A 12964-nucleotide genomic window follows, 5' to 3' on the forward strand; every position below is an offset into this window, starting at 1 on the left:
CTTGTCTTCTGGGACTGAGACCACGAAAAATTCCACGTTATATTTTGGAGGTGCTCTGACGGAGTGTTGCATTTAGCTCACATATCAGAAAACAAATAACCAGTGTTTTCAGAGGCTGTGTCTTCCCCTTGGAATTCTACAATGAATGTAAGTCATCTCTCAAAATCAAGTGTAACTTTCCTAGAATGAAGTGCTCCACGTGTGATTCCAGAATCCTCTTTCCACATCTGATGAACCAGAGAAAGTGAGCCAAAGCTCACAGAGAATTCTCCATCATCTCATGAGGCATTTAGGGAGGTACATTAAATCCTTAAAGGCTCCAGGACACTATTTAATGTATGGCTGCAACTACACCCGTGTCCCACGCATTGCGTCTGTCGGTTTGTTGTATTGTGGTGGCTTTCACATTGCTGTGATGCTGGAAACTTTGCCACCGGTATTTCAAATACCAAGAGGGTCACCCATGGTGGAGGTTTCAGCCGAGCTTCCAGACTAAGGCTGACTGGGAAGAAGGACCTGGCAGTCTACTTCCAAAAAAATGAGCCAGTGAAAGCCTTATGAATAGCAGGGGAACACCATCTGATACGGTGCTGGAAGATGAGCTCCTCAGGTTGGAAGACAGCCAAAACACAACTGGGGACACAGTGGCTGCAGTAATGGGCTCAAGCGTAAAAACAATTGTGAGGATAGTGCTGGACAGAGCAGTGTTTCATTCTGTTGTACACAGGGTCGCCATGAGTCAGAACCGACTCAAGTGCACCTAACGACAACAACAATACCAGTAGAGCACTCTTCTATGATATGGTCAATTCAGTCATGATTATAACAGGGATGAAACAAATACATAAGGTTTCCTTAACTCATTATAGAAAAACAACACTGGATAAACCAGAATACCGAGGCACCTGAGGTGGAGGAGGAAAATGCGTGTCTATAAGTTGGAATCAACTCAATGTCAACAGGTATGGGTTGTAGCAGTTAGGATAGGTTGCACTTAACAGAAGTTGATTACAGAAGTTTAACCAAGTAAGGAGTTCATTTGTCCCATGTAAAAAGAGTCTGGGGCTAGGCAGTGAAAGGCTGGTGAAGCCACTTGAGAAAGCAGGCCCCTTCTCCCTTCCTGCTCCACCATCTTGCCACAGTCATAAATGGCTGCTCTACCTCCAATACTAGATCCCAATCTGGACAAGAAAGGGGACAGATTAAAGGCCACAAGTTTATGCCAGCTGACCTGTCCTTTAAGAAAAAAAAAAAAAAAAAAAGCAGATATCAGAAGAACAACAGCTTTCCATGAAGCCCATCCAGCAACTTCTGTTTCAGCTCATTGGCCAATGGATCAGATGACCACCCTAGCTGCTGCGGCATCTGGAGAGGTATTTTAAAGTGGACTGTACCACCCCAAGCAAATGCATGATTCTGGGCAGGCAAACCAAAAGCACCTATTATATTTGATTAGTTGAATAAAATGCCACACTTTGTTTTCAATCTTGCTATTAGTCATTTTTCTAAAAATGTATCCATGCATTTCTATGTCTTCATAAGTCCATCATATAGTTCATAACTAGATTTCCTTTTAATGATTGTTTCTCAACTTACCCCATATTTTCAGTAAGAAAAAGTAACATGATACATCCACTTGATGAATTATTGCAGTCATTAACAAACATAATGCAAAAGGTTCTCAAAGGTACCTCACAAAAAGAATATCTAAGTGACTAACCAATCTATGAAAAAGATGCTTACCTGATTTTTCATTGAGAACACGGAAATTAAAACCATGGTGAAATTACCACTACACGCCCAGCAGAATGGTTAAAATAAACAGAGAGAAAATACCAAGTGTTGAAGATACGGGCCATCTGAAACTCTGATATGTTACTGGTAAAATGGCATGACCTCTCTGGAATGTTGTTTGGCAGTATCTACTATTTACTAAACCTGTACCTAAGTGCCAGCAATTCCACTCCAAGGTCTATGCTTACCTGTGCTCACCGAAAGATATGCACAAAAGTCTCCAAAGTATCCAAATGCCACCAACTGGGAAACAGATGAATCAACTACAGTGTAGTCACACAGTGGAATATTATATAGCAACAAGAAAGAACACACTAGTGATAAAGAGGTCAGTAGTTAATGATAAAGGCAAAATTCATCAGAGAGAAAATGTAACGACGTCAACTTGTATGCACTTAATTAGCCTCGAAACAGAAAGCAAAAATTCACAGAATTTCAGAGAAAAATTGACAAATTGAAAATTGTAGGTACTACTGTTCTTTCTTATAAAAATCATACATAAAATAAGCGAATAAACTCAAAAGGTGACATTTGTATTAGATTGCATGAATAGCTGTGATTTTTCTCTATTTTTAAAACTTTCTTGGCTGTTGTGGGATTACTTTTATAACGGAAACATTTTTTCCAAAAATGAAGTGTTGGAGTGAGTTTATTTAATTATGGTTTTATTATAGTTTGAGCAATTATATTCTACAGTTTTAGTTCCTACCACAATATGTATCAAGTTGAGTACATTTTAACAATAACAACTTAATTTCTTGTTTCTTTATATTTTGCTGAAATATCAAATGATTTATTCATGAACTTACATGGCTCAGGCACTATTTGACCTATACATTAAACAATCTGGTATGCTGAACTGTTTCCGTTTTACTAAATAAGAATAAAAAATTTTGGAAAGAATGCATAATAATGTACCCCAAATTTAAACATACTGATTGTTGATGGCTAGATCATTCTGGGTATATGTATCAACAAAAGAGCCACAATTTTTCTCAGCTTTTGCCCAGACGTTGCTATTATTGTTGAAAAAATTAGAGAAAAATGCTGTGTGCGGTCAAGTTGATTCCAGCTCATAACGACCCTAGAGGACAGAGTAAACTGTGCCACCATGGCTCCTTTAGAGAAAGACACAGGTTGGTAACTCATTTTCTAATATTGTTACCACTTTGCACTTGTTACCAAAACCAAACTCATTGCCATCCCTTTGATTCCTACTCACAGCGACCCTATAGGACAGAGTAGAACTGTTCCACAGTTTCCAAGGCTGTAATCTTTATGGAAGCAGACTGCCACAACTTTCTCCCGTGGAGCGGCTGGTGGGTTAGCAGACCTTTTGATTAGCAGCCAAGCACTTAACCACTGTGCCTCCAGGGCTCCTTTGCACTTAAGTTACAGGTTTGTGATTCTTTTTCTATAACTGATACTCCTTTGGACTTAAGTGGAGCCCTGGTGGCGTGGTGGTCAAACACTGGGCTGCTAGCCCAAAGGTTAGTGGAGAGTTGGTTTACGCCCACCAGCAGCACCGCAGGAAGAAGATGTGGCAGTCTGCTTCTGGAAAGATTACAGCCTTGGAAACCCTATGGGGCAGTTCTACTGTGCCCATAGAGTCATAATGAGTCAGGAATCAACAGGACAATGACTTTTTTTTAAATTTTGTTTTAACTTATATTGCTATTCTTTAGTCTCAGTATTCTACCTCTACATATATTTTTTGAAACATGTTGTGATAAGCAATAAGTTATATGAAATAGGAAGTGACCACTGTATAAACCAAACCAAATCCATTTCCAGCGGAGTGGATTCTGACTCACAGTGACCCTATAGGACAGAATAGAACTGCCCCACTGGGCTTCCAAGGAGCAGCTAACAAATGGTAAATAAGGCACATTCCAGGAAGGAAACTGATCTGGCTCTAGGGAAAACAAGCACAAGATGATTTTATCTGAGTGCGAAAACAGACGGTAAATGGACTCTGAATATATAACATAAAAAAACTAAAGTGTAAAATTCAGTTAGTCTATTAAAAAAACAAACCCACTGCCGTGGAGTCGATTCCGACTCACAGGGACCCTTTAAGACAGAGTAGAACTGCCCCATAGAGTTTCCAAGGAGCACCCAGGGGAATCAAACCGCCAACCTTTTGGTTAGCAGCCGTAGCACTTCACCACTACGCCACCAGGGTTTCCACTAGCCTATCAGGCAGAATATATTTTTCATAATTGTTTAAATTTTACTGTCATTTTGAGAAAATAACACTATGTTGGAAATGTAAAACAGTAATTTTAGAAGGTACTGTTGCATTTTGAAAAATATAGAAAAAATAAAGACAGGAATTCTAAATCCTTACGAATGCTTTACCTGACGTGTTTTAGAATCTTTTGAGGTGTGTATTTTCTTATGCTGTTTAAAGCCAAGAATTAAAGAATAAAAATGAAATGTAGTTATTTCTCACTTTTTGATGTAACAATAGTATAGTGTTCTTGGAATGAAATCTTAAAAACCTTCAGGCTCTATTAATAAGTAAAACTCAATTTCAACGTACTTCTTTAAACTATCATCACTATTATTTTTCTTTTCTGTCATTACTTTTTGATTAAACTTGTTGATTATATACAAAGTGCCCAAATCATAAATGTACTGCGTGATGAATTCTCACAAAATGAATATATCCGTGTTAACAGCACCCTGTAACTATTAACTTTTAAGGTGATAAAATGTTAGAATAAAATCCTAAAACCATCATCAATCACAAAAAGGCAGAGGAGTTAACAAGACCAAGTAAATGTAATTAAATCAGGTGGAAGGAACACTTGCAAAAATGAAACATTTCTGCACACATTTCATACCACCTAGGTATTGTCTTCAGAACATGAGAAAATACAGTCTCAATCTGATAGGTCCCTGATTTGGGGTTTAACCTACTGCTTTTTTTTTTTTTTTTTCCTTCTCCCTGCAGTAGCTGGACATTTCAAAGCCAACAGGAGAAAAACACAAATTTCAGAACCTATTAGATGGACTAGCAACGTTCTTTTCTTCCTTCTCCCGAGCTACATTCTTGTAATTCTCCTGTCACAAATGGTGACCTTACACGATAACTTTCAAGTTCGGCATCAACTTTTCAACGTTTTAAAGTTGTTCTCTTTCACTGGCACGTGAAAACTGGTGCCATGGTTGTGGGACGTCGCTGAATTCCGCGTCTAATCGTAGCGAAGACGACGAGAGGCCGTTCCCAGGGGCTCTGCCCACCGCTAACCTTGTAAATACGAGCCTTTCTCAGGTCTGGGTCCTGAAATTATTTTACCCCTCAAGAGCAGAAAAGTCGCTATGTTCATTTAGTGGGTCCTTTCCTAGATCTTTATTCTTTGTATTTTCAGCCATTGCCTCGGCCCACCCGTATCATTCTCCGTTTCCAAAAAACAGTTTATATAGGTCGCTATTGGCTTTGTTCGGAATTGACAAGTTATTCGACCACAACTGACTAGTAACATCAACAGGGCTCTTCCTGGCAAAGAATCTCAAGAACGCGAGGCCCCTTTTACCTAAAAGAGGCAACAATGAAGGACCCACAAAACTCAGCAGGGTCCCCAGGAGCCTCCACGCCTGCGCCGACTGCAGCTTTCCGGGGCGCCCGCTGGGTACCTTTCTGAGCGAGGAGCAGAGGGATCTGGGAACCGGGTCCCGCGGGGGACGCCTAGGGGCGACCCTGCCGCCAGCCGCCCCACCACAAAGGAGCGTAACCGCCCCGCATCGCGTCGCCAGGGCAACGCTGCAACCCGACTCTGACGCTCAAGAGCCCGCATCCCGCACCGCCGCGCGCGGGAGGGCGGTACGGCCAGGCCCGGCCGCGGGGACTCCCGGACATCCCTGCCGCCGCCGCAGGTGCTGACCCCGGGGCGCTGAGGGCAACCGAGGGGACGCCCCCGCCGCCCCGGCGCCAGGCTCGGCCGCCGCCAGCGACCCCGCGGACGCCGCCTGCACGTGGCGGCCGTGATTGTCCCGGGGCGGTATCCCTCCGCGCGCCGCCAGCCCCCTCCCTTCCCGGGACCCTCCGTGTCGGGGCGCCGCGGAAGGATCGCACGTACGCGCGCACACACCCCGCCGCGGCCGCGAGGGTTGAGGGAGCCGCGGGAGGAGCAGGCGCGGCCGCTGTCGGCACAGCCACTCCGCAGCCTCCCGCCGCTGGTTAGTCAGCCCGCGGCTGCGGCGGGCGGACGGCGGGCGGCCGAGCCGGGCGCGCCCGCGGCTCGTCCCTCCCCGGCGTCCCCGCGTCCTCCTGCCGCAGCTCCTCGGGGAGGGGGGCGGTCGGTGCCTGCGCAGAGCCGCCTCCTCCCCGCCCCCGCCCCGCCCCCCCCGCCGCCGCCGCCGCCGCCGCCGCTGCGCTGCTGCTCCTCGCCGTCCGCGCTGCAGTGCGAAGGGCTCGAAGATGGCCGGTTGGCAGAGCTACGTGGATAACCTGATGTGCGATGGCTGCTGCCAGGAGGCCGCCATTGTCGGCTACTGCGACGCCAAATACGTCTGGGCCGCCACGGCCGGGGGCGTCTTCCAGAGCATTACGGTGAGGACCGGCGGCGGCCCGGACCCGGACCCCAGCAGGGCCGGGCGTCGCAGCGCGGGGCCGGCCGGGAGGGCCGCGCCGGAGGTGTGCGAGGCTCGGGCGCCGCGCATGCAGCCGCGGGGCTGGGGGCTCGGGGGCCGGGGTCGGGAGGGCCGTGCCGGTAGGTGTGCGAGGCTCGGGCGCCGCGCATGCAGTAGCCGGGCTGGGGGTGCGGGGGCCGGGGCCGGGGCCGGGGCCGGGGCCGGGAGGGCCGTGCCGGCAGGTGTGCGAGGCTCGGGTACCGCACATGCAGCAGCCGGGCCGGGGGTGCGGGGGCTGGAACCGGGGTTGGGAGGGCCGTGCCGGCATGCGTGCGTTGGGCGCCGCGCGTGCAGCCGCCGGGCCGGGAGTGGGGAGGCCGGGGCCGGGAGGGCCGTGCCGGAGGTGTGCGAGGGTCGGGCGCCGCGCATGCAGCTGCCGGGCCGGGGGTGGGGAGGCCGGGGCCGGGAGGGCCGTGCCGGAGGTGTGCGAGGGTCGGGCACCGCGCGTGCAGCAGCCGGGCCGGGGGTGGGGAGGCCGGGGCCCGGAGGGCCGTGCCGGAGGTGTGCGAGGGTCGGGCACCGCGCGTGCAGCAGCCGGGCCGGGGGTGGGGAGGCCGGGGCCCGGAGGGCCGAGCCGGAGGTGTGCGAGGGTCGGGCGCCGCGCGTGTAGCTGCCCGGCCGGGGGTGCGGGGGCCGGGGCCGGCGGTCGCCCGGGCTGCGCGGACAGGCGGGGGCGCCGGCGAGTCCCTGAGCGGGTCGGGGTGCCGGGGGGGAGGGGGGCACGCACCGGCCGGGCTGGGGACGCCTTCCCCCCCCGGCGCGGCGCCCTCGGGTCCCCTACAAGCTCGGGGCGGCTTTGCACGTCCGGGGGGGGAGGGGGGGGACGCGGGGGTCGGGGCTCCGGGCCGGGGCGCCCCGGGCCCGGGCGGGGTCCCCCGGTGGCCGGGTAGCCCCTCGCTTAGCGGACCTCGCGCCGCGGCGGGCTGGGGGAGGCGGCGGCGGCCGGGGCCCGGGATCCTCGAAGCGACTTGGCGTGGACGGTCGGAGCCCTGCACGCCGAGCACGTAGGTGGGGCCGTGAATCCCGACTGGGGCTCCGGGTGTATAGGTTGTCTTTTAATTCTCCAAGATGGCGAACTGCCATTGATTTCTTTCCTCCTCCCGCGGAGCCTCATCGATACACCGTTATTCTCAGTTACGCAACAGAGCTCCGGAAAGGGGGTGCTTGGACGGGGGGCTTCAGTCATCTGGGAGCCCGGGGAACACCTTACTGCCCCCAGTCCCTCCCTCCTAAGTCAGGGCTTTAAAGGAGCTCATGAAGGTTTATGCTTCACCCTGCCTGCGCTTCTTGTGACTTGATGGTTGTGACTTGGCTGCCCCATGTTTGGGGGAATATTTGTCACTAAGCCTCCGGATCTGCCTATTGTGTCGCCTGTTTCTGCCCCAGGCTCGTCCTAAAATTGTGACGATGGTGTCAAATAACGGGCCCATTTCTTTCATTTCTTAGTCTCCATTCTCCGTTCCCAGCAAACACCAAAATTCAGGTCCCCCTTAACGGGTGCCACTTATCCTTCCTTTGCTGCTTCACAGGGTTTAAGGTCTGATTGTGTAGACCTCCGCCTTTGACACGAGGACTGTCGGGTCTCCTGTGCCCATAGGGAGCTGCAGTTCTCCCGGAGGACTGGCGTCTGGCGATCAACTTTTCCTGCAGTCCTCCTGTCTTTGTGTGGGAGTTCCCGCTGTCTGGCTGGGGAGATGGCCCGAGTGTGCTTGGAAATGGCTGGGGCCTGCCATGACTCTGCAGTTCTGATGGGGGCGACGCCTTCCTTCTTATTCATGGAATGTTAGCATGCTCCTTCTCTCCTTTCGGGTCCTGGGGTCTACCTCGGCTTCTTCCCCATCTCCCTCCATCATCTCTCTTTTACCGTCACCTCCTGCGGCGCTGCAGACCGAATCCTCCTGTCCTTTGCCGGGAAAGAAAGCTGATTACTGAAGTGGGAGGGGAGGGGAAGGGAGTAGAGAGTAGTGGTTAGAAAAACAGCGACGAGGGAAATACGAATTTGGAGAGGCGCTGAGGTCAAGCGATAGAAGCTCCTATTGTGGGGGATATTTCAAGCTCTCCAACGGAGAGAGGCAAACAGATCTCTAGAGCATGGGCTTTATTTTGGGAGACTGTCAAGCAACTTTAAATTTGGTGCAACATGATTGAGTGTAGTGTGACCGAAAATGATAGACAAACTGTTGTTGAAAGCTTTTGTGGCTGAATCTTTACCGTTACACAGACACCTTCAGGCACCACCTCACTTGATGTAGTTTGTAATTCTTAAGTTTGTGGAGGGTCAACTACCAATTAGAGAGATTCTTTGTGTAGACTGGTCTTTAGCTAGCAGACCATTGTTAACTGTGAAATCTGAACTACTGTAAAACATGTAACCAGGTAGGACTAGATAATTTTTTAGAAGACCGAACCTTGGTTTTGCTTTAGTGAAATGTGGGTGTCTTGTGGCAGTAGAACTTTGGCACACCATCCTTCCTGTTATATTGAGGCCTGAAAGGAATTAATTACAACTTCATGTTTTTTGTCTGTCTGTTTTTGTTCTTTTTTGGGGGCAGCCAATAGAAATAGATATGATTGTAGGAAAAGACCGGGAAGGTTTCTTTACCAACGGTTTGACCCTTGGTGCAAAGAAGTGCTCGGTGATCAGAGATAGTCTGTACGTGGATGGTGACTGCACAATGGACATCCGGACAAAGAGTCAAGGTGGAGAGCCAACATACAACGTTGCTGTCGGCAGAGCTGGTAGAGGTAAGCAGGGTGCTCTGTTGGAAAACTGCATGCCACATTACAACTTACTGAGCACTTCCGTTCACATTTTGTATAAAAGTGGTAGTCCGTAATGGCGACTAAGGTGGTTTTTGTGAACTGCCCAGCACTGAAGAGAGGCACTGCTTTAGCTTAATTCTGTAGCAGCTGCATGTAAAGCCTAGCCTTTTGGGTTGATTTTATTCTCAAAGAAAACGTCCATATCCTGCCTTTATTGTCAGCGTCAGTAAACTTAAAATCTACACTTGTCTCTTAAGTTGCTTGACGTGCCAAGTGATGATCCCACACCTTCTCCATATCGTTAAGTTGTTCAGATCAAGTCCCTCTGCGTGTTTGAACTTTTGGATTTCTTCCTTTTCTTTCTTGCTTGTGTTTTCATCATTTTACTACTCAGTCAGTGTAAAGGAGGAAAAATGAGCATTCGTTCATTTTTCTATTAGGAACATTGCTGGGAAGAGAAAAATAGAGTGAGGGTTTTAAGTGAGGAAGTTGTCCATTTTCTGAAATATTTAAGTTGTTATTTAAATTATTTTCAAAGACTAAGTGTCTGAGATTTAGAAGGTAGGAAGTAATGCTTAGTTTGTATATTTGGTCCACAAACTCCCGTGTCTCATCAGTGTTGTCAGCCTTGCAGAAATTCTTCACTGAAGAAGTGCCACTGCTTTTTCAAAAGAAACTTTGTAGAAATTGAGGTTTATTATGGCATCTAATTGATTGACAGATACGTTTAAATGTATTAACCCGTGTAAATATTTTTAAATAAAAAGGGCTTTTGTAATCTCATATAGGCAGACTTGGCACGTCTAATTTTAAGCCCAGATCTGGCATATGAAGTGACCTGAAGCTGCCCTGGGCTGTAATTTAAAGCCATTGTCTTTCTTACCAGCTCCCTGCGAGGTTACTCTTACTCTGGTATGAGTTTTTGCTTATGAATGTTTCCCCGTGACAGAATTAGATGGTTTTAAAACAGAAGACAAATCTCTAAACCTTAGGTGAGCACAAGAGACAAGTGTGGAACGGAAGCATCAGCCCTGTGACAAAACCAGAATGAGATTTCTGTACCCTGCGACACTACTGACACCTAGTGGCAGTGAATATAAAATGTCTGTGTTTTGAATTGCATCAGAGAGGAACCTGTTAGAAACAGTAAACCTGTTCAGGATTTTAGACCTTGATTAAAAACAAAGCACGCTGATGGTATCAGTAAGTACAAGCCTTAAATACTTTTAAACTTGACCCTTTCTGAATGGCTCTGAAAATGCCCTTTGAGATTTGATTTTGGTTTTGGTTTTCCTCTGGAAGTATTAGACACATTTAGTGTCCCTGATGAGTCTTAATAGTTTATACTCACCCAGCGTGTTCAATTTGTGAAGAATTTCGTAAATAATTTTTTTTTTTGTAACTTCTTTTGCGGCCAGTATTTGTCACATCAACCAGATTTTTTTTTCCTCTAGAGTAGAAGATAAACATTGCCCCTGCCCCCCGCCCCCCGCCCAGCTAGTGTAAAGGTAGTTGTGTAGAGCTCTGCAGCTGTGTGTGGGTTGGGCCCCCAGGGTGCAGTCAGTAATCACTGTTGTGTCTCGGCATATTACCGGTTTGAGGGTTCTCCTTTTTGGAGGTCTAGTTGACTTCAGTGCTTGACAGTTCACGGAAACGAACTTAATATTAACGGATTAATCGGGGTTCTATCTGCTTAAAACTTATGTGACTTTCTTAACACTTCTTTTGAAACACTTTTCTTCTTTCTCTTTCAGTCTTGGTCTTTGTAATGGGAAAAGAAGGGGTCCATGGAGGCGGATTGAATAAGAAGGCATACTCAATGGCAAAATACTTGAGAGACTCTGGGTTCTAGCTGCTAGGCAGACTGTTAAGTATTAGGGGAAAATTGCTCGTAAACTTTCCTAGCTGTAAGCTTGAGTCTTAATTCTGGAAATTTTATTAGCAATGCAGGGTGATGGGGTATGAACCTGTGTCTCCTTTGTATCCCTCTGGTGGTGGGGAAAGGTGTCTTTCCTTCTGCCCTCCCCCCTTCAATCCTTCTGTTGACTTTTGTTTTGTTTCCCTGTGTACTCCAGCACTGGTTATAGTCATGGGCAAGGAAGGTGTCCACGGAGGCACACTTAACAAGAAAGCATACGAACTCGCTTTGTACCTGAGGAGGTCTGATGTGTAAGCAGCCTCTCCCCATCTGCCTAGCAGCTGTCTTCATCACCACCTCAGTTACGGTCACAGTGCTACCACACTATAGATGGCGGCTAGTTTTTCTTTACCTATTTTCTAATGTCACGATTCCTGTCTGCCCAGTGGATCATTTGTATGTTAACCACTGTATGTAACCAACCCTTATCTGGCAAAATAATTGCAGCACAATAATGATTTGCATGATACCTTGAAATTTGGGGGGGGGGGGGGGGCATGCCAAGTTGGGCATCACTTTGTCTTAGCAATTTATGGGGTACGGATTACTAAAATAATATTAAGCAAGGTGCCGGTTGTACAATCTCTAATTTGATCAGTGTCTTTTCAGCACTTTGCGCATTTACTTGGCTCATTTAGTCTTTCTTTTGTCGCGCATGGTTGGGAGGAAACGGTGCATGCGTCTTTCCTTCCCTTTTCTCTTCCCATCTCTCCCTTCGCACATAAGGTATTTGGTTTGCTTCCACCTTCTCTTACGCAGTGCCTGGTTTATTTAACCGATTAATAAATACCACTTTTGTTACTTATGAGAGCTGCGGTAGTTTGCTTTCAGTATTGTTGTTGCACTTGAGACAATATCTTTTTCATAGTGTCCCCAGGACATACGAAGAGTGCAACTGCAAAACGAGCAAAAGGCACTTCCTCCCGTGACCTCACAGTAACCATACTGATCGAACCCCCAGGGACATTCCATCATGGCAATAGCTCAGATTTTTGTTCCTGTCTTTTTCTTTGCACACCAGCTCCACTCTTTAGTCAAATTGTTAAAAAACACACACAAAAAAAGGCTGCCATTGTGGACATTAGGTATCCCAAATAACCATCTGGAGTGTGTCCAGTTTGTTCTTCATAGGACCAATTTTTATTTGCAGCTTGAGTTTTTATATAAAGTTGCATTATTGTGGACTTGGCTGTCTCGTGATGAATTTTTTTTCATATGTATTCTGTGCCATACTATTGTTAAAATGAATTGTTGCTATTGTGAGATGGATTTTAACTGACCTATTAAGGATTTTTTCCGAATGGCACTACTTTAGGGACATTCTAGTATTTGCTTCTATTGTTTGGGCCTTGTGGATAATGTACAGATTTAAAAACAAATCTCGTTGCTGATTTGTCCATTTCTTTCCCTGCACTTTGTTACATCTGGGATACAGTCTAACTCATCTGATTTAATATGCATTTAAAAAAATGCCATAACTATTAAACACCTTGTTTACAGACAGATGAAATAAATTTATTCCAACCAAATAATCTAGACTCTTGTTGTTTATGTAAATTGTTGGCTTACTGTTAAGGTTCGTTTTTGACACCGTGGGAGTATACAGAATAGGCTAAGGTCTGCACAAAAGCTTATATTAAAAAAAAAAGTCAGCTGATTGCCTACTTCATTTCAAGCAGTATCGATGAAAAATGAGTGGGAATTTCTTTTTAATGGGCTTTGATCCATTCAAAATGACTTCCAGTCATGTCAGGCTCATCTTCAGGCATATGAGAGGAAAACCGGCTTATGCTCTCATAAATACTTTCCTCTTGTTGCTGGTTTCTAGATGTAACATGTAGTGAGTGTTAA

The 12964-nt window shown here is 47.2% G+C and overlaps 1 protein-coding gene across 3 annotated transcripts; it reads left to right on the top strand.

Moving 5' to 3' along the window:
• The first annotated feature begins 6143 nt into the window (after positions 1-6143).
• On the top strand, positions 6144-12649 carry PFN2 (profilin 2). 3 transcript variants are annotated; one of them, XM_049867516.1, is made up of 3 exons: positions 6144-6352; positions 8985-9177; positions 11271-12649. In XM_049867516.1, exons 1-3 carry the CDS (start codon positions 6221-6223, stop codon positions 11366-11368), a joined length of 423 nt encoding a protein of 140 aa, XP_049723473.1. In that variant the 5' UTR covers positions 6144-6220; the 3' UTR covers positions 11369-12649. The 3 variants fall into 3 exon arrangements, with proteins under 3 accessions (XP_049723473.1, XP_049723474.1, XP_049723472.1); XM_049867517.1 differs by lacking the exon at positions 11271-12649 and adding an exon at positions 10188-10943; XM_049867515.1 differs by having other exon boundaries at positions 6146-6352; positions 10950-11361.
• Positions 12650-12964: the final 315 nt, after the last annotated feature.

Source organism: Elephas maximus, chromosome 23, assembly GCF_024166365.1.
Source record: "Elephas maximus indicus isolate mEleMax1 chromosome 23, mEleMax1 primary haplotype, whole genome shotgun sequence".
Classification (NCBI taxonomy): Eukaryota; Metazoa; Chordata; class Mammalia; order Proboscidea; family Elephantidae; genus Elephas; species Elephas maximus.

Excerpts from the sequence above, each read along its gene's own strand:
- PFN2 (XM_049867516.1), top strand. The coding sequence starts at position 6,221 with ATGGCCGGTTGGCAGAGCTACGTGGATAACCTGATGTGCGATGGCTGC. Across the intron at positions 6,353-8,984 it reads GCGTCTTCCAGAGCATTACG|CCAATAGAAATAGATATGAT; the intron begins GTGAGGACCGGC and ends TTTTGGGGGCAG. Across the intron at positions 9,178-11,270 it reads TGTCGGCAGAGCTGGTAGAG|CACTGGTTATAGTCATGGGC; the intron begins GTAAGCAGGGTG and ends TGTGTACTCCAG.